The sequence below is a fragment of the Arvicola amphibius genome, chromosome 17 (genome assembly GCF_903992535.2).
Source record: "Arvicola amphibius chromosome 17, mArvAmp1.2, whole genome shotgun sequence".
Lineage (NCBI taxonomy): Eukaryota > Metazoa > Chordata > Mammalia > Rodentia > Cricetidae > Arvicola > Arvicola amphibius.
The window spans coordinates 36,729,524-36,749,742 of NC_052063.2; the positions used below are offsets into that span (position 1 = coordinate 36,729,524).

Sequence of the window (20,219 nt, forward strand, 5' to 3'; positions counted from 1 at the left end):
TCGCTACGGGCTGCAAGAAAGGGAGAACTGGGAGGAACCTAGGAAGAGCACTGCGTCCAAACCTTGGTTTCAGAGCGGTCTTTGTGCCAATATTCAGTGTGCTTGAGCTCTGCGGCTGGAAAGGAAAAGCCCCAAGTCACGGAACTACGCGCTCTTTGCCCTGTCTCAGCCGGCCCCGCCCTCCGGCGGCAGTGAACCCGCAAAAATAGGTCTGGAGGCGGCTGCCTCCCGAGAGTGGCCAGCCGGACTAGGAGGGCCCGGCCATGGCCCGGCAGGGAGAGAAAGCGCCGTCCCCGGCGAGAACCGTGCAAACGCAGAGCTCCGGGGCGGCGGCGGCCGCTGCGGCCACACCAGGATATGCGGGGCGCGCCGGGGAAACCGAAGAGGACGGCAGCGCGCAGGCGCGCCCAGCCCGCGCTCCCCCGCGCCTGGGCGCCGGGCCACGCCCCCTGCCCCCCGCCCTCGCGTCCCATTTGGTACGGACCTGCCGGCGGGGCGGGGCCGCAGACGCCATTCCCACAATGCTCCGGGGCGTGCCGCCGCCGCCGTCGCTGCCGCCTCCGCTACCGCTAGTGGAAGAAGATGGCGGAAGGCGGAGCGGCGGACCTAGACACCCAGCGATCTGACATCGCGACGCTGCTCAAAACCTCGCTCCGGAAAGGGGACACCTGGTAAGGGAACGGGGTCGCGGTGGCCGCGGTGGCCCGAGGCGGGCGGAGAGCTGGGCGGGAGCCGCGGGGCTGGTGTCTCCCGACTGGGTGACAGGTGCGGACAGGTCCGGCGGCGGCCGCCCGGGCAGCAGATTTTTGGGGGCAAAGGTTGGAGCGGCGCGGAGGGCCGGGGCTCGCGGTGGGCGGTGCGCGCCCGGAGCTGTGCGGAAGCGGCGGCTGAGGCTCGCGCGCCTCCCGGTCCTCCTCCCTCCGGCAGAGCCGCTCCCACCTCGGGCCTTCCTTCCCAGAGATGGGTGCAGTCGGTCCGGCGTGAGTCCGCCACTGGTTTTTTGACAGATCCCGGTCCCGCCGCTCCACCTCTCTGGCCGCGTCCCTCCGGTCGTCCCTTTGCCGGCATCGTCGGCACCCCAAGTTCCCCATTATTCTGATCCTTGTCTTCCGGGACTCGGGCTTTTAGGATGTTTGCGGCGGGTACCACACAGGTGGTCCGTGTCAGGGAGCCCCTGGGAAAGGAAAACCCTGATTTCCACTTCCCTTGTCAAAAGGAGGGAGCGATGTAGGGACCTTGGGTTTCTCGGAGACACCACGTGGTCCTGTGCTTTGCCCCTGGCTTGATAGAAGCTCCGGCCGCGGTTCGGTTGAGAAGTGCAGCCCTTCGCCCGGGGTTGAGGGATAGCGCAGGCCTGCAAAAAGTAGATAAGTCCGCTTCAAGCTTAAGAAGCTTGCTATATTCAAACTTGTAAAATACCGAAAGACGTACTGTGCTTACACAGTAGAGGAAGCGTGTGGAAGTGTTAATACTTGTCAGCCAAAGCACTTGGCTTACAGAATTATTTAAATACTTGGATATGTCATATGAAGGGAAAGTACTGTTTTAGGGAGAAGTGCAGTGTGCCTGTTATTTTTGAAAAGTTACTTTCCCTTCCCTCTGTCGCCATCCCAGTGGTTTATAGCTTCCCCAAGTGTGTGTTCGGGCACTCCAGTGTGGCTTAGTGGAAGGAGTCTTAGACCTGACTGACTTCACCTTTTACTGCGCAGTGTAACTTTGAGGCAAATTTGTTTAAGCCACTGCCCCTCCGTACCCATCTGTTAAATGGGCAGTAACAATTTTATTGTATTCGTTCTCTATTGCTTGAGTTAAATATTCTGAAATATCTGATACGAAATACTACGGTTTAGTAATCTTGTCCTTTCTGCCATTCATTCCTAACAAGTGCTGTGGGAATGGAAGCATTTCCAAGTAAACTAGTTGGTGACCCGAATTTACATATTGATCGAAGTTTGTAAGGCTGCATAGAGTTTCTATAATTAAGACCCTTAATGATTTAAAACACTTGTTGCATTACAGCAAACAGTATGATCTTTCAGTGGGTTAAGCCATTATTGCTTATATTCTAGTGTTTCTATCATGTTTATTATTGAGTAGAAATTGGGCATTCCCAGAAACATCAGTGTTTTACTTGGCCTGTGGAGTCTTAGAGATAAATTCAAGCTTGTTCTCTTGTATATTGAAGAACATTTTCTGGAAAATAGATTTACTCATTTATTGCTCCATACAAATACAAATGTGACTGTCTATAAAATAAAAATCTCTATGTTTAAAGTGTGGGTATTTTTCTCTTTAATGTTTTTGTGTGCTGAGTAATACCCCGAATAATTGGTGTTGATGTTGCAGTATGATTTAAGAAATAAGTGTATTATGTACATTAAACATTTTATAAAATTGGGTACTTTTTAAGCAAGTATTTTTACTGTAAGCTGTGTTAAAACATAGAAGTTAAGTTCATATTGAGTTGTTATAGTGCTTTGCTTTCATTTTGAAAAGGAAAGTGAAGGCCAGTTTTGGGGCAGCAGCTGAATGTGGAAGTTTTACCTTCCTGTTAATTTTCTCTTTTGTGTAAATCAGTAGTTCTCAAACTTCTTAATGCGTTGACCCTGAATATAGTTCCTCATGTTGTGGTGACACCCAGCCATGCAATTATTTTTGCTGATACTTTATAACTGTAATTTTACTTCTGTTATGAATTATCATTTAAATATGTTTTCCTGTGGTCTTAGATGACTGACCCCTTTAAAAGGGTCAGTCTACCCTGGGGGTCACGACCCACAGTTTGAGAACTATTATTGTAAATGAAGGGAGAAAAGGCAGGCACAACATACTAGGAATTTGCAGAAATCATTCTGATGGTTCATCAGATCAGTTCATGTGTAAATCAAGAGGTGAACCTCTCTCCCTCCCCAAGAAAATGGAACAAACGTATGGTTCAGAATCTTAGGGAGAGTAATTTGGAAAGTATAATTTGATAATGAACTTAAGAATTTTAAATTGGTAGGAACATTTAATAATAATTAGTTGTTGAACTTGTTTGAAATGTAATAGTTTTCTTTTAAATACTTAAAACAGTCCTTCAGATTGGTGATTACCTTTTATGGATTATTTAGACAAATCCTGTCATTTTAGAGCTGTCCACAGGCAAATAAGACATTGTTTTGGCGTGCGCATATGAGCGTCTCTGAAAACCTGGTTACTTATTGAACTACTAAGAAAGAAAAAAAAAAAGATAGGTTTACTGTAATCTTGAATTTAGTACAGATTCTTGAAATTGTGATCAGGTGTGTTAAACTTCACCAAATTAGCTCTTGAGCACTTTGAAAATGGGAGTTTCTTATACTGGTAACTAACTCAAATACCTAGGCAAATAAAACCATTTGATTCTGCTTGAATACTGGTTTATGTTTATTTGTAAAGTGAATGATTTTTTTTAACCGCAAATGGAGTACACAAGTCTGAAATGAAGAGAAAAAATTCTTTATAATTTGTACTAGATTTGTAATAAGTTCATTAACATTGATACAGGAATTATACCTATAAAAAGTGAAGCAAAGGAAGTTTGCTACATAAGGAATAAAACTAAACGTCTCATAATATTTGTTAATCTGTTTCAGTTCTGATCAGACATTCAGAAAGCCATAAACAAAGTTGAATTAGAATTTAGGAATTACAGAAAAGAGTTGGAAACTAAAGTTTAGTTTAGGATGGATTAAAGACAACTTTACCAGTGGTGGCTGGTTTCCTGGTAAGACAAAAGACAAGGGCTTAATTTTCTTGCTTAATCACCTGTTAGCTCTTTAGGAACCTAAGGAATGGTAGCTGAATGAAGTACAAGGAATGTTATGGGTTGTAAAATTTTCCTTTTTGAGATTTTTCTCACATGAACCCATTATGAATAGAAGTGAAAAGTTTTTCTTAACTATTTGCCAATCATTTTCAGTATTTCTGTGTTGTATTTATTAGTAATGTGTAGTTAACCACATTAGCTGTGTTGCTTGGTCTTTATATAATTCCTAGTAAATCTAGTAGGTTTAAGGTAACATTGGAGAGTAACCTTACTTTGTGCTTATTTAGCATGCTCATATTTTTTCAATACATTTTCAAAGCATCTGACCAGTGAGGTTTGGACAGGAGACATTGGTTTCCATGTTTAGAGCTTCCCTCGCTCCCTTGTCCCCTCCCTCCCTGCTGTCTCACCTACGAACTTTTGGGGCTTTCTTTTATTGTTTAGGTTTATGGAACTTTGACTCTAACAAGGTAATCTGACAGTCACTAAAAGAAATGTGCTCAGTCACCAAAAGGACACCATTGACACACATTCCAAAGTCTATACTCACAAAAGAAGCATGGTGTTTGCCTCCAAGTAGAGCATATATTGTATCACTTACAGGAAATGAAGATAGAAAGCAAGACCTTTGAAATAATAGCATATTAGTAAAAATTAAATAGAAAGTAGTCACATTAAAGCATATTCTTACTTTAGATGCTAAGGTAGTAGAAAAGCAAGTTCACTTAGTTTAACCCTTCCTTATGAGCTTGCTAGTGAGTCAAGGGTTAATAAGTTCTTTTTGACCAAGGTCTAGAGGTATTCACTGACAGACTTTTTGTTTCCTCCAAATTATGCAGTCTCTCCATTAATATGTTTAAAACATGATATTTTTACAAAGTGGTTTTGTGACAGTTATTATTCTTGCATGTATAAGAAAATATCAGCTCGTGAAAACGTAACCTACCGTTTTACATTTCAAAACATGAAGTGCCCAGGTGCTATATGTTGACTTAACTGTTCATTGCTGAAATTGAACGAACTGGTGTTGCTGTTCACTTTTGACAAAACAGGAAATCCTAAACTCAGAACTTCATACCGCAGCTGGAATTTGACCATAAGTAGTTTGGATCTTGGGTTCATGACCTTAGATCACTGTACTAGACTGCCTCTTTTAAAGACTCATTTAAAGTAGTTCTACTTGATGGAGAAAAAAAGACTTCTTTTCCTCTTTAGAGCGAGCCCATTTTATATTTAGCAACAATTCTAGCATTTATCCCACACTTGTCTCTTGCGTTTATATGTGGTGGAGTATGTAGGAAGCCTTAGCGTCTTGCTTCTGGAAGGTAAATCATGGTTAGAGACCAGTAGGCAAATAACTGGATATATGGAGTAGTTGTCGTTTTGATTGAAAACTCTTAAGATTATCTATGATCATTACTGATACAGACTTTTGAATTTTAATTACCAGTAATCATAAATTTATATTATGACAAGGCCCATTCTCATTGCTTTACAGAAACACCACAACAAACATGATAATAAGGTCTTGTAGTATAGGGTATTTTATTTTAGTATTCTATCCATATTTGAAAAGCATTTGTTTATTGTCATACACGCACATGAAGTTCTTATGAACAGCCTAGCATTTAAAAAACATAGTTTATAATCCATGTTTGCCAACTGAAAATTTTGGGGGGTACTCTTTTAATGAATTTGTAAAGTCAAAAAATATTTTTAAGAGAATGGAGCCATAACCATGTTGACACCTCACGGGTGTTGTAAAAATCTGTCAGACCTTATGGAGCCACAGTTACTAAACAGTCAGTTGTGCTGTCTCCATCATTGCTTACGTCTGTTTCCTTATGAATTTACAACGGTTCTTTTCTCTCCTGGAGAACCACCTACTACGACCATGTCAGTCATGTTACTGGAAGGTAAGTCTAAGCTCTTGGTCATTTGAGTGGAGAAGTAAGAGCTTCCTAAAAACAACTAATAAAGGCTGAATGTGAACGTCTGAATTGACCCTAAAAGAAAGTTCCAGAAAATGTATTTATGTTTCTCTCCTATAGGTGAGGAACTTGAGAGGAATTATTTGGCTTGCCAGTGGTTCTCATGATAACGCCACTGCAAATGAACATTTATTGGCTTGCTTAGTCTGTGCCAGTCTCTTTTGTGAATGCCTTCACATGTGTGCCCTCGAAGCACATGTCCTTAACTCCATTGGATTTCTGAGCTTGCTTAGATACCTCATTATAATTCTAAAATCATAGGTGGTATTAATAATTTGATGCTGTTACTGCTTGACTGTGACTCAGACAGTGGCTAGTGTACTTTCTTCTTAGTTCTCATACAGAAATTTTCAAAGTGCTAGGGTGCTTTATTTTTGTTTTCCCTGAGTAGTGTCATTCCTTATTGTCCCCTTATTTTCATTCTCTGGGTTATCATTTAGTTCACAATCTAGGTCTTATTCCAGTGAAGTTATTCTTTAGACTTTATCTTATCTAGTCTTTAGATGGGAAGATGACTACATCTTTAAATTTGAATTTCTTTAAATTTTATTATCTAGTTCAATGCCCCCCCAAAATTACTACTAAACAAGGCTCAAATAAGTTTCTAATGAAACTAATAATTGACCTCTGCTTTTAATACACATTATAGTATGTAAGGAAGGCATCGAGAATCTTGATTCTTAGTACACATTACAGTATGTAAGAAAGGCGTCGAGAATCTCAGTTCTTAGTACACATTACAGTATGTAAGGAAGGCATTGGGAATCTTGATTCTTAGTACACATTACAGTATGTAAGGAAGGCATTGAGAATTGCTCTTTAGTAAATTCACATTGTGAAGTAAGGTAGAGAACCCTTTTAGGAGTAATCTGTATTTGATCACTGTTTGTGATCACTAAGGTTCCACATGGGCATGTTTATTTTTAATCAGGAGAGTGAATGCAGGCATGTGCATGCCATGAGTGCCTGTGAGTTCAGAGAACAGCCTTGGCAATTGGTCCTCGTTTCTGTGTGGTGTTCATCCCTGTATACCAGGCGGGCTAGCCTGTGAGCCTGCAGGGATTCCCGGCTGCCTGCTCCTCCAGTAGGCTTCCAGGGACTTAGTGAGGTTCCTCATGCCCATGTGAGTTATCCCCCAGCCTCCTACAGGGTTCCTTATCACTTTGCAAACAGAAGGACAGTGCTGGAAGTTCTCCCACAGAAGAACTGAAAATATCAACTGCCCCTTCCACCTGGGTGGACTCTGAGTTACAGACCCAGGCTCTGGGGGATAATTCTCCACTGTTAAAGAAAATTGTTTAGCAGAAGTACCACAAAAAGGCTTACTTTGTGGGGAAAAAAAATCCCAAAGGCACTCACAGACACCCCAAGAGTGTCTTTGAAGCCAGACTGTTCTCAGTTGTAGGGATGGTTCAGTCAAAGCCTGAGGATATTCAAGACATAATACATTGCTTGCATGTAAAAAAGCATAAGGGTCCTTTATTTTGGCAAAGATAATTTATTTGATAATTTGATTATATTCTTTTACTGTCAAGCAATGTTTTTACAGCTTGGCAAAGAGTAACAAATTAGTCAAGAAATTTACCTTTGATAAAGATAGAAAAATCATATTCATATTGAATAAATGCTGAGCTTTCTGATTCTAAGAGGATATAAATTTGTGGCAATGGTTTACAAAAACATTGCTTCTGTATTAAGAACTTTCTTATATGTTTGAAATAATAAGCATTATTTTATAGTGTCTACAGGCGTATAGTGGATAGAGGGGTGATTCTAACCCAGGCAGTCTAGCCCCTAGAAGACTCTAGCTTCCTGTGAGTGACCGAGCTGTACTCATGAACTCTTTAAAAGTAGATACTTAACAGTATTAAAATCAAGAGGTACCAGCATTATCATGCTAGGGAAAGACCATTTTCTTTTTTCTTTTTTTTTTTTTTTTTTGGTTTTTCGAGACAGGGTTTCTCTGCATCTTTGGAGCCTGTCCCGGAGCTAGCTCTTGTAGACCAGACTGGTCTCGAAATCACAGAGATCCGCCTGCCTCTGCCTCCCAATTGTTGGGATTAAAAGCGTGCGCCACCACCGCCCAGCTGGGAAAGACCATTTTCAACTGTTGTCCATTCAGGGGAACCTTTTGAATTTTCTGTCCTCAGTCTGTGCCTTATACCCACAGACATGATGCACATGGGTTTGGCATTTCCTGTAAGTTATTTACTATTTCCTGTATTCTTGGACTTCAAGTTACACTTGATTTCAAATACATCTTCTTGATTCTTTTCTAAAATGCCATCATATTTATGTGTAAGTGTGTTTGGGCACGTGTGTCGGGGTACAAATGTAGAGAGGACAACTTGTTGTACAGAGGACAACTTGCTGGAGTCCCAGGGATCAAACTCAGGTCCCTGATTATTGATATTTACTTATTTCAAGAACTCAAAATTGATCCCTGTAAAGGCCTTTGTAAATAAAGATGTATAATCCCTTCACACATTGTTTTATAAAAACGAATACAACAGCTTTATTTTGATATAATTTATGTACTACACAATATTCCCAGTAAGCGGGGGCAATTCTCTGGGTATACGTATCATAATCCACTTTAGAATAGTTCCATCATCCAAAAAGAAACTCCAAATAATTAGCAGTCACCTCCCGATTCTGCCCAGACTCCTTCGGCAACTTTGTTTTGTCTTGTCCTTCCTACTTCAGCGTGATCTATTGAAATGATAGTTTAAGTATATGTCAGTATTTCTTTACACCTTATTGTTGTTAATATCTGTTTGCAGGTTTCCTCCCACCCTGAATTTGTTAGAGATGTGAGACAATATTCACACAGTGTACAAACACTATTTACTGTGTAAGGAACCTATAAGTAAGAACCCATATAAGGGCCAGGAAGATGACTGAACAGGTAAAGGGGCTTGCAGCCGACCCTAGTGACCTAAGTCTGAGTCTCAGGATCCACATGGAGGAAAGAGAGCCAGCTCCTGCAAGCTGTCCTCCTACCACCGCATAACGGCATGAGCACACCAACCGCATGGGACCGTGAAGAATGCATAGCTGGATGCTCAGATGGGTGGATGTGCTGACTATCAAAAAGACACTTTCGTTACTTTTATCTAATGAGGTCGAACAAACACTACAACACCCTCAGCAACTGGAAACAGTGATGTCCTGAAAGGGTGCTTGAGCCACTCTACTGCTCTGGTGAAAAAGCAGTTAGCCACACTTAAAGTTTGCAGACGTTCAAGAATGTATATTTGGTTTGGAAATATCATTATGTTAAAAAATAAACATTTATGGAATAATAAATGCTAAATTCAGGGCAAGAGTATGCAAAGAGTTATCCTCAAGATTATAATGTGTGTCTGCATATGATGTCATTTTCTAAGAGAGGCTGGTTGTAAGGACTTTCTGTTTATGGGCTGTCCTAATACTTCTTAGTGCTCCTTTCCTTTCCTCCACACTTCCCTCTTTCCTTAGTTCTCCTTCCGATAGCAAAAAGTTATTATACAAAGTTAGATCAGAGAATTTATATACTAAAGGTCAAACATTACTAATTACTGTTTCTCATGTCAGGTAGAGTTGGGGGTTCCTTTTAATTGTGGCCTCTGTGTTTGAGGTGTCAGTGGGTGTATACTTAACTTTCTGGACGAACAGAACAACAATCATACTTGGCCTCCTTCTTGAATTCCTTATTTGTCTTAGCTTAGGTTTAAAAATGGGTCATAAAAATTAGTTCTTTCTCACTAATGGAGTTAAGATGCATAGCAGAAAATAGGTTAGAAATGCCTGAAATTTGAAAGACATAAAGAAGCAGTAAACCGGGCCATTGGTTTACTTGAAAACTACGTCATAGTTGTCTTTAGTTTTTACTAAAACACTGGAAGTCTAAGTTCTAGAAACAAAATACTTGATTTAATAAAGGGCCAGATACTCTGCATGCACACTTGTTCACACGCCCACAGAGCTTGTTGGCAGTATCAGATACATCTGAAATGCTTCATTAGTTTAAAAAAATGTTCTGCTATTTTTTTTTAAAACAGGAATTAGGTTTTTTAATATTTTATTTATTATATATATATAATATTCTGTCTGTGTGTCTGCTTGCAGGCCAGAAGAGGACACCAGATCTCATTGCAGATGGTTGTGAGCCACCATGTGGTTGCTGGGAATTGAACTCAGGACCTTTGGAAGAGCAGGCAATGCTCTTAACCGCTGAGCCATCTCTCCAGCCCTGTTCTGCTATTAAGAGTATTAAAAATGACCTAAATTTGACACTCAGGACCCCATGCTGTAAAGGGAGAACCAGCTCCTGCTTGTGGTCATCTATCTGACTGCCATACACACAGTTCTATGTTGCTAAATATTTTGCCAGCCCCAAGAAAGACAGTATATAGTGTTGTGGTCTGGCCAGTAATTTTCAGTGGCTCTGCAGTGTAGTCAGTTTTAATTGCAATGGTGCTATAGTAACAACAACAATAACAACAAAACCCTCAGATTTGTTTTTCTGGGAGTATGAGGAGGTAAAACTAAAGAATTCCATTTTAAGTATTTTTATACATATTCAGAAGCAAATTTTAAAAAGCTTTATAGGGCCCAATAAGTGATTTAGCAATAGTCCCAGGTACAACACAGGTAAACAGAAATATGGGGACGCCCCAGGAGGAAGATTAGAAAACTAGAGCAGTGGGCAATGTTTATTTAGTATTTTTGATTTGTATTTATTTATGGTAGCAACTTTCAGATAAAGATTCTTGCTGAATTACTTAAAAGTATAATCTTACTTTTAAAACTCCTGTTTCTCTTCATATACAGTCATTCTATAACAAGTAAATATATAATAACAAGCTATTATATAAAATTACTATAAAATAATAATAAACAAAAATCATAACCTAATTCAATGAAGCCTAGTTAACCCTAGAAAATGTTTAATTTCCTTTCAGTTATGTGAAAAGAAAAGAAAACAACTGTGTAGACACTGTACGTGAAGCTTTGTAATTCCCTTCACACTCTACTACATACCCATGAATCTATGTAACGGGATCTGTAGCATGCCTTAAATTTTCCTATGATGATACTGTGTGTGCATATATACATTCCCTTAATATGTCATATAGAAAGTATCCTTTGTGCCCTTTTTTATATAACATTGTAATTTTGAGATTTAGTCATCTTATTACATGTACTTGTAGTTTTTGTTTAGATTTTTATATAATATTTCCATATGAATGGTATATATCAGGATTTTCCCCAATTTTCATCATGTTCCATTGCCATTAATATTCTTCCCAGTTTATTCTCATAGATATGAGCCAAGAGTCTTTGTAGGGTAGAATTTAACAGTCTCCCTGTATAATTGTATGATACATCTTCATCTTTAATAGATACTGTCACGTTAATTTTGAAGTTAGGATTATTGCTTATTCCTGCATGCTCCTTCTAGCAGCATAAAAATTCTTAATTTACTATACATGGTCTTCATGTTTAATATTGGCATCTCTATATATTTGTTCGTTTGTTCAGTTTCAATGAAATGATCAAGAGTTTCTTTGTAGTGTTAATTTGCACCCCCCTCTTACCATGTTGAGTATCGAGTGTAGAGACCATTTCAATTTCCTGTTCTAGATACTACCTATTTTTCTTTTCCTTTTTTCACTTAGTCTTTTTTTTACTATAACCTGAACCTTTGTTGACTAAATGCAGTATGAATATCTTCCCTGGTCTATAGCTGATCTTTTTATTTGGTGGTGTCTTTGTTAAACAGAAAGTTCCGGGCCTGCAAGATGGCTTAGCATATAAAAGCACTTGCTACTCAAGCTTGATGTTCTGAGTTTCATCCCTGTGTCCCACAAGAAAGGGGGGAATCAACCCCTGAAAGTTGTTCTCTGACCTTCATGCGTTCCACGTGTCCATTGGTGTGTCTGTCTTTCTCCCCTGCTCTAGTGTGTGTGTGTGTGTGTGTGTGTGTGTGTGTGTGTGTGTGTGTGTGAGAGAGAGAGAGAGAGAGAGAGAGAGAGAGAGAGAGAGAGAGAGAGGGTGAACCCAAAGACTTATCTAACACTTAGCTGTATTCCCAGACACTCAATTTATTCTTCATCCACCTATAACTTTTATACCAGCTCTGCTGTAACACAGATTGCGTTTCTATCAATCACATTGCTATTCAAAAGATCCCAGTTAAAAATGACCAGGGATGGGACTGGAGAAATGATGCTGCAGTTCAGAGCACCAGCTGCTCTTCCAGAGGACTCAGGTTTGATTCCCAGGAACCGCATAGCATCTCACAAACATCTGTAACTCAGTTCCAGTGGATCTGGTATCCTCCTTAGGCACTGCATGCATGTGTTACACAGACATGAATGAAGGCAAAATACCCATACACATTAAATATTAAAAAATTTTAAAAATTATAAGACATAATACAACACTCAAAACTGTCAGTGATACTTATAAGCCGTGTAAAAGTGAAAGTGATACCACAATTTTAATGTTAAGTAAATATATAAATGCCAAAATAAATATGAAATTTTATTGTGAAAGATGAGATTTGCTTATGATGGAATTGCAAAGTATTACAACTTGTGGGTTACTATAAATTGGTGCTAGGTGGATTTCCCAGCATGTACCAGGAGATTTTAATAGCAGGTGAGAAGTATATGGTTTATAACACATAGTAAATTAAGATAGATGTTTGAACCGTGTGTACTTGTACATTTATGTAGACTAAGTACAGGTAAGTAGTGTTCTCTGTTTACATGTCTCTTACCTCTAGAACACCAGATTTAAGAGCCATTGATTTTCTGGGTCCAAAGGTCTGTCCCTTGCATCACCCCTGTTCTGCCTGGTTTTATATAAAATACCACCTAAGTGTACAATGCAGTTTGTATTGTATTCAATTTAATTTTATATGGTGATTAGGACTTTTTAAGATGCGTATACTGCATTCATATTCACTTGGAGTGGCGTGTGGGCATCCTACAGCCCTCACGTTCCACTCTGTCAGAGGACAGCTTCTCTTCTTACACCGTGTGTGTGTTAGGGATGGAACTCAGGTGGTCAGGCGTGGCAGTGTGTGTCTACCCACGTAACTATCTCATGCTAAGAACTCTTGACATGAGATCTGTCCTGCAGTACAGTAGTATTGTAGTTGTCGGTACAACATACAACTCATCTGAACTCAGCCCTCATGCGTAACTGAGACTGGATAGGTACCCAACAGCAAGTTCTTTCTCCTCTCGTGTCCCAACATCTACGTCTGTTCCCTTTACTGTGAGTATTTTACACACCTCATGTCAGTTGAAACTGGTTTATTTCATCTAGCTCAGCCCTCCTGGTTCATCTGTGTTAGTACATATAGCAGGAATTCCTTCCCATTGGAAGCTGAATAGTGTTTTGTGTGTATGTTCCACATTCTCTATATCAGCTCGTCTGTGGACATTGAAGTTGTTTCTGTGTCTTAAACCAATGCTGCAGTGAACATGGAAATGCATATGTGTTTTCAACTTCTTGATATTATATATCTCAGGAAGTGGGTTGCTGAATCATATATAGTTACTCTATTTTTTTATTATTTTGTTTCTCACAATAACACTATTTTGCATTCCTACCGAAAGCTCACGAGTTGCACTTTCTCTGCATCCTCCCAGTCTTTTAGTGAAGCCGTCCTAATAGGCGGGAGACCTAGTCCTCCTGCTTGAGTCTCCTGACAGCCGTCCTCATAGGCGGGAGACCTAGTCCTCCTGCGTGAGTCTCCTGGATGCTGGGAGTGCAGTCATGAGCCACCGTGCCTGGCAGAGAACTAAAGTGTTCGTAGAGAAACTGAAATCCCTGTGACTGAGTTTTTTCGGGTTTTGCTTGATTGACAGGAGTTTTCTTGAATTTATCATTTGAATTTTTTATAAAGTGCTACAGGGATTATTTTATCTTTTTTTTAATATCAGTACATGACCTTAAGTACTAACTAATTTAATAATGAAAATATTTTGTTAACATTTATTTAAGACGTTAAATAGTACCTGAGTAATTGAGAAAAATTCCATCCTTGTGAATCAGAATTTAAAGCCACAGTTCTCCCAAATTATTCTATTAAGTTCAGTGCAATTCCAATTATAATCTTCATTTTTTGTGAAACCTGATAAGATTATTTAAAATTCTTTTGAAAACACAAATGACCACATGCAGCTGAAACAATTAGAACAATAAGCTGAAGGATATGTTCTAAACAGTTTCACAATTAAAGTAATTAAAACACTATTGAATTGGGACAATGATACAGGCATAGTTGAGTGAAATAGGGAAAATGTCTCTTAGTGTGAGGTTTATCTACAGAGAAAGCAAGTCACATGTTTTGGAATCTTAAATTGCAAAGGAGAAGTCCAAAATTCACTGAGTGACTTTTTAATGTATTTATTGGCTTTTAAAAATGAATTTAGGTGGGGAGGATCATATTTTCAATGGAAAAATATGGTCAAAATATATTTTATGGTTTTAAATCAGAGAAAATGGGTTTACTTAAGAATTACTACCTCAAAACCTTGTGCAGTGTGAGAGCTTTGAGTTGCATAACCGGCAGTGGGATTGGGCACTGCAGGATTCTTTAGATCCCTTTAGGAAGGAAAGTGCTCATGAATATTCTTTAAGAATTAGAAGCGTTTGTTAGGTTGGTGCCTTTGCTTTAGCTATTTTCAGACAGAACTGTGGGTTTTTATTTCTCTGGTGATGTATGTGGTAAGCTCAAAAATGTTAAGATGGTGATCCCTGAAAATGTGCATTACACACAGTAATTACACTGTGTCTCCGGAGCCTCTGCGGTTAGTTTCCTAATGCTAGAGTGATGTCCCAGAGACTTTATAAGACTCTTGTGTGATGTCAGTGCCAAGTGTAGTGTTGAAAACGCTGGCGATAAACTCCTGTTACCAACTTTTAAACCCTTAATAATAAACTGTCCTTTCTTTCAAAAAACATTAAAGAATATAAGATATATGCAAATTTGTAGGTTTCTAGTAGAAGCATTTATATACCTCTGTCTTATCACGGTGTACCTTAAATTTTTAAAATTTTTGATTTTTATTATTTTTTAGTTTTGTTTGACTAGGGTTTTCTTGAGTTTTTCTCATTTGAATGCTTTTGTAAATTGCTGCAGGGATTGTTTTCCCATTTTTATGTCAGTACTTGTCTCAAGTAATAACTTCTTATTTAACAATGAAAATCTTTTGTACAAATGAACTCTTTCCTTCCAAGTGACAGTGTGGCTGTAATTTCAAACTATTTTTGTTCTCAGTGATCCTTTGGAGACATTCGTAATACAAAATGAAATAACAAAAGTAGAGTGATCTTTCCTATTCTTGTGTTTCCAGGTGTTTTAATTAACCATTTTCTTTTTCTTTGTAGGTACTTAGTAGATAGTCGCTGGTTCAAACAGTGGAAGAAATATGTTGGCTTTGACAGTTGGGATAAATACCAGATGGGAGATCAAAATGTCTATCCTGGACCCATTGATAACTCTGGACTACTCAAAGGTATTATTTTCTTCAGTCAAGTTGTAAATGTGTTAAACTTAATGAGTGGGTATCTGTGGGTGTAACATGGGAAATGTTAATGTGATAAATGGACAGGTAGACATTCATTGCAAGTGTGGTTGGTAGGCAGCGCACATCTGCAGCCCTGAACACAGGCCAGAGCAGGAGAATCACCATGTTGAGTCTGCCTTAGATACATAAGGAGATTCTTTCATAAAAGCAAAAGAAAAAGATACTTATTTGCAGATCATTCTGTAATTATTTGTTACGTATAGGACATATTTTCTTTTGTCACTTATAATGTGCTTATGATTTAGGATTTAAAGGTTAAAATGAAGAATGTAAATTATAAAGTACTATTTTACAGTTTTGGGGAAATGCTGTAGCACATTGTTTTCCTAATGGTTGTGTGATATATTTTCAAAGTTAGTTATCACCAGTATTTGTTTACATGCTTGACTTTTTGCACTGCCCTACAACCCTAACTGCTTGCCAGCGCTGCTCTGCCTCAAGATAATTTGTAAGTACCAGCACTCCCACTTAAGTTGGAGTCGGGACTAGATCCATAGACCTGAAATAACTAAAACCCTGACAAGGATGAAAAGGGCTTAGTACATCGTTTCTAGTTTGATCCCACATAAAAGTAGAAAGAAATAATCGGCTCCACAGTGTTAATCTCAAAACTCCATACGTGATCCACACTGTGTTTACACATGACAACAACCACAATAATATGTTTAAATTATGTTTCAGAAAGATTTTATAACCACAAAATGTCTCCATTTAAGCAAAAGACAATAAAGAGTGTACTTAAGTTCCCAGGTTTCAGTGTGGTTAGCACCACACATGGCCAAGTTGCGGTGTTTGACTTCACATGAAGCCCTGAATGGAACACGCTAGTGCTGATATCTGAGAGCTGTTCATAGGAAAATACGTGTTGACTACTGTAATAAAACTGCTTTGTGAGATTAAGAGTAGTAAAAATCTGAGACTTCTCTGCCAGGAAGGCCAGTGAGGAGTGAGGTAGCTCCAAGCATAGCATTCTGGTTTGTTGGCAACAGCTGAAGGACCGGGCTTCGTCTCGGCTCCTTATGTGTCTGAACTGGGTGCCTAGAAGTGAAGAAGGAAGGAAAGTGAGTAAGGAGCTTGCTTTAGTTGTGACAGCTCTGCAGTATTAGGAGGTACTGCTGAACTGGATGGTTGTTCCCACAGTAGAGGAGCAGAGGAAGCCCATTTCCATGTGCGTGTGTGAAGGGCTGGTTTCTGCCGTATCTCATTGGGGTGTTCCCAGGGCCAGCCTTGTTGGATAGGGAATTTAAAAATAAAAGAGGCAGTGACTTGCTGCACCTATATGTGAAGAAAGGCTCAGACCATGATGTTTTCCACAGAAGGAACAGGTGGGGTAGAGCCTGCCTCCAGGTTTCTGACATGTGGTGTGTACATTAGAAATTAGAGGAAGAAATTGATAGATCCTGCACAAAATAAAAAAGGGAATAAAATGAGTCCTTGCAATTGATGATCTACATGTGAGGGACAGAAAGGCCACAATCATAGAAAACATTTGAAAGACTCAGAATCTCTAGTCAGGCTGATGGGTATATATGGACAACATTTACCTAAATGGACCATATTCTTGGTCATAAAACCTGTCTCAAATCATACAAAGTTTTTTTTTTCTTTTACCGCAGAAGACAAAACCTATCTTTAAGCAAACATCAAGCCCAGTGAAAAAGTAGGCAAAAAATTTTTGAATAAATCTTTGCTTTACCAAAAGAGGGGTTGGGGAAGTACCACAATAAAGTTCTTACTGCACAGGAATGAACATATAAACAGCCAGACTTGGTGTTGTACTCTCGTAATTCCTGCACTGGGAACTAGAGACCTCGGCCTGCTGGCCAGCCAGTCTAGTCTGCAAGGTAAGTCTCAAGACTAGTGGGATACCCTCTCTGAAAATCAGCTCCCAAGGAAGAACACCCAGTCAACACCCACCCCCACATACATGCACATGTAACTACATACACATAAATATGCCCATATAGTTTGTGCACATGTATACTACTATACCAAAGAAGAAAATAGTTTTGCAAAGGAATGGGTGTAAATGTTCAGCTTTATTAGTATGAAAGAAATGAAGAGGTAGAGGCTAGAGAGATGGCTCAGCATTTGAAAGGCTGTGCTTCCCTTGCAAAAGGCCCAGGTTCAGCTGTCAGCACCAACACTGTCAGATCACAACATGACTTCAGCTTCATGAGCATTGGGTGCCTCATGGCACAGACACACATACTCACATAATTAAAAAGGCCCCCAAAAAATGAAAATGAAAATCACAGTGACAGTTGACCAGGGATGTGGCATAGTGGTAAAGCATCTATATACATGCAGTCTGGAATTTGACATGCAGAACCATAATCTGGTGTCATTATGCATGCACAACTTAATTAAAATATAAAAAAAAACTCTTGACACTTGCTGATAAGGATGGAGAGCAAATAGATTTAAAGTTGAACATCTATTAGCCGTAATACCTAGTCACACTATGCTAGGTATTTACTTACGAGAAATTAAAGCATTTACCCATAAGAAAAGTTCCACATTAATATTCACATAGTGTTATTTGTAATAGAAAAACTTGCCAGCAACACAAATACCTGTCAACATCTGCATGAATAAGCAATGATAGTATACTCATATACATGAAACCATACTTAGCACTTAAAGAAACAAATAAGTTGCTGATCGATAAAATATCTATAAATCTCAAACTAGTACAATTAAAACCAAACAGAAAGAGGGCATATTATTTTATGTACATTTATAGAAAATGTAATTTGTTTACAGTAACAAAAAGCAGGTAATATTTTTATAAAATTCTAGGAAATGCAAATTAGTTGTAAAACATAAGTGATAATTATCATAACAGTAGAATCCAGTCAGGCAGAGAGAAGAGATTACATACAGAGAGCCACAGGGGAACTCTTAGGGTGATAGATGGATTATCATTTTGCTAATAGTGATGGACACAGCTTTCTTTGCGGCAGCACCAGCTCCTGAGGACTCTGAAAGCCCCCACGACAGAGGAGAGCCAGGAGCTGGAGAGGAAAATACCAGAATGGGGGATTAGTGAACTGAAGGGAAAACAAGATAGTCTTGAAAATAGTCCTAGAAGCTAGAGCAGACAGAGACTATGTTTGTTATATTTGTGTTGAGCAAGGAGGATCATACTAGGAAATTATCTCCTACACAATAATGAGGAACCTAAAAATGGAATCTTCTGGTTCTATTACTACCTATCCTTAGAACAAAATTAATATGTACATTCAGACCAGAGATGCTCCTTGGACTGTTCAGCCATTTTTCCTGTTCAGCCATTTTTGAAATGCCTGAATGAGCTCAAGAATGTTACCTAGTCTGTGCTTGACAAGTGTGAGGCCAGCATATAGACTAAACATCAAAGGGCAAATAGAAACGAACCTACATTCTAGTTCATCATGCAAGGTGCAAGAGGGGCTGTCTTCATAAATATGCACAACTGAGACTTAGAATCTATGACTACAGCATGTTCTGTCCTATAAAAGGATGTGATTTTAGCTGTTAGCCCATTACAGCTGTTGGAATCCCTGCAAGTGTACTAGCCTAATAAATTTCCTCTTCTGTTTAAAAAGTTACCAGTTTGTTTGATTTAAGTAGGTACAGTTTATTGTTCAGAAGTTATATCATTAGATACAGAAGTGACAAATCAAAACCAAATCCCTTCTCTTTAATTTGAAGGTGTTCTCCACACACAAACATAAACTTATTTTATTCTGTCTACTAAGTATAATATTATGTGAGTTCTGTCACATAATCAGACTATATAAGCTTCATTATTGTAAAAAATAACATGTATGTCTTAATTTTAAAATTTTCCCAAGTGTTCTTCAGGCTAGATTGCACTATATGGCAAAGCACATGGAGTTAGAATAAACATATACATGTTTGAATTCAGTCTTTGCAGATTTTGTATATGGAACCTTGAGTAAGTTATCATCTCTCAGTCTATTTACAAATGAAAATGAGCTACCTACTTCTTAATGTTACTCGGAAAAAAAAAACCTAGAATAAAATACCAAGGATTTTATCCCTCCCTTTCTGCTTCCCTCCCAGCTCAGATTGCCCTTTGAACAGAACACACTGTGTAGCTGATGGCCTTCATTTCCACCTTCCCAGTGCTGGGTTAAAGGTGTGCACCACTACCATACCCAACTAATAACATGGTTTTCTTTAAAAAAAAAACAAAGTTCTATATGACTACCTGGAGCAAGTTACTCACTGTCTCTGAATACATATATTTTAAGAATTATTTTGACTGAGTGCTCAGTCTGCATGTACACCTTTATACCAGCAGAGGGCATCAGATCCCACTATTCATGGTTGTGAACCACCATGTGGTTGTTGGGAATTGAACTCAAGACCTCTGGAAGAGCAGTCAGTGGTCTTAACAGCTGAGCCACCTCTCCAGCCCTTCTGATATATTCTTATAATAAAGACACCAATTGGCTAGAGAACTTAACAGTAGTGTGTTTGCCATAGTTATCTGCTGTGTGATGATAGCTCAGTGTATTTTGCTTACTTAGTATATATAATTGTCTTGATCTTTGTAGTTTCTGGAAACAGTTTACACTTTACAACCAGTCTAAAAACCTGTGTTTAAAGTTAATACTTAGGACTTGTAAGATGGCCCAGCTGGTAAAGGTAATTGTCACCTTTGTTATCCTTCCTCTATATATGTACCCTGATACATGTGTGAATATACCATGCATTTACAATAAATGTAGTAATTTTTCGCTACATGTAATACATGTAGTACTCGTTTTACTTCTTCTATTGAAGATCAGGTAAAATTCAAACTTTCCAATTTTGTTCTATATAAAACATTAC

The 20,219-nt window shown here is 39.0% G+C and overlaps 1 protein-coding gene across 3 annotated transcripts in view; it reads left to right on the top strand.

Moving 5' to 3' along the window:
- The first annotated feature begins 539 nt into the window (after positions 1 to 539).
- Positions 540 to 20,219, top strand: part of Usp15 (ubiquitin specific peptidase 15) — a 93,901-nt gene continuing 74,221 nt past the window's right edge. For all 3 annotated transcript variants that reach the window (XM_038314670.1, XM_038314671.1, XM_038314673.1), the window contains exons 1-2: positions 540 to 671; positions 15,175 to 15,302. In XM_038314670.1, the coding sequence (XP_038170598.1) occupies positions 583 to 671; positions 15,175 to 15,302 (217 nt within the window). In that variant the 5' untranslated portion in view covers positions 540 to 582. The remainder of the gene's footprint in view (positions 672 to 15,174; positions 15,303 to 20,219) is intronic.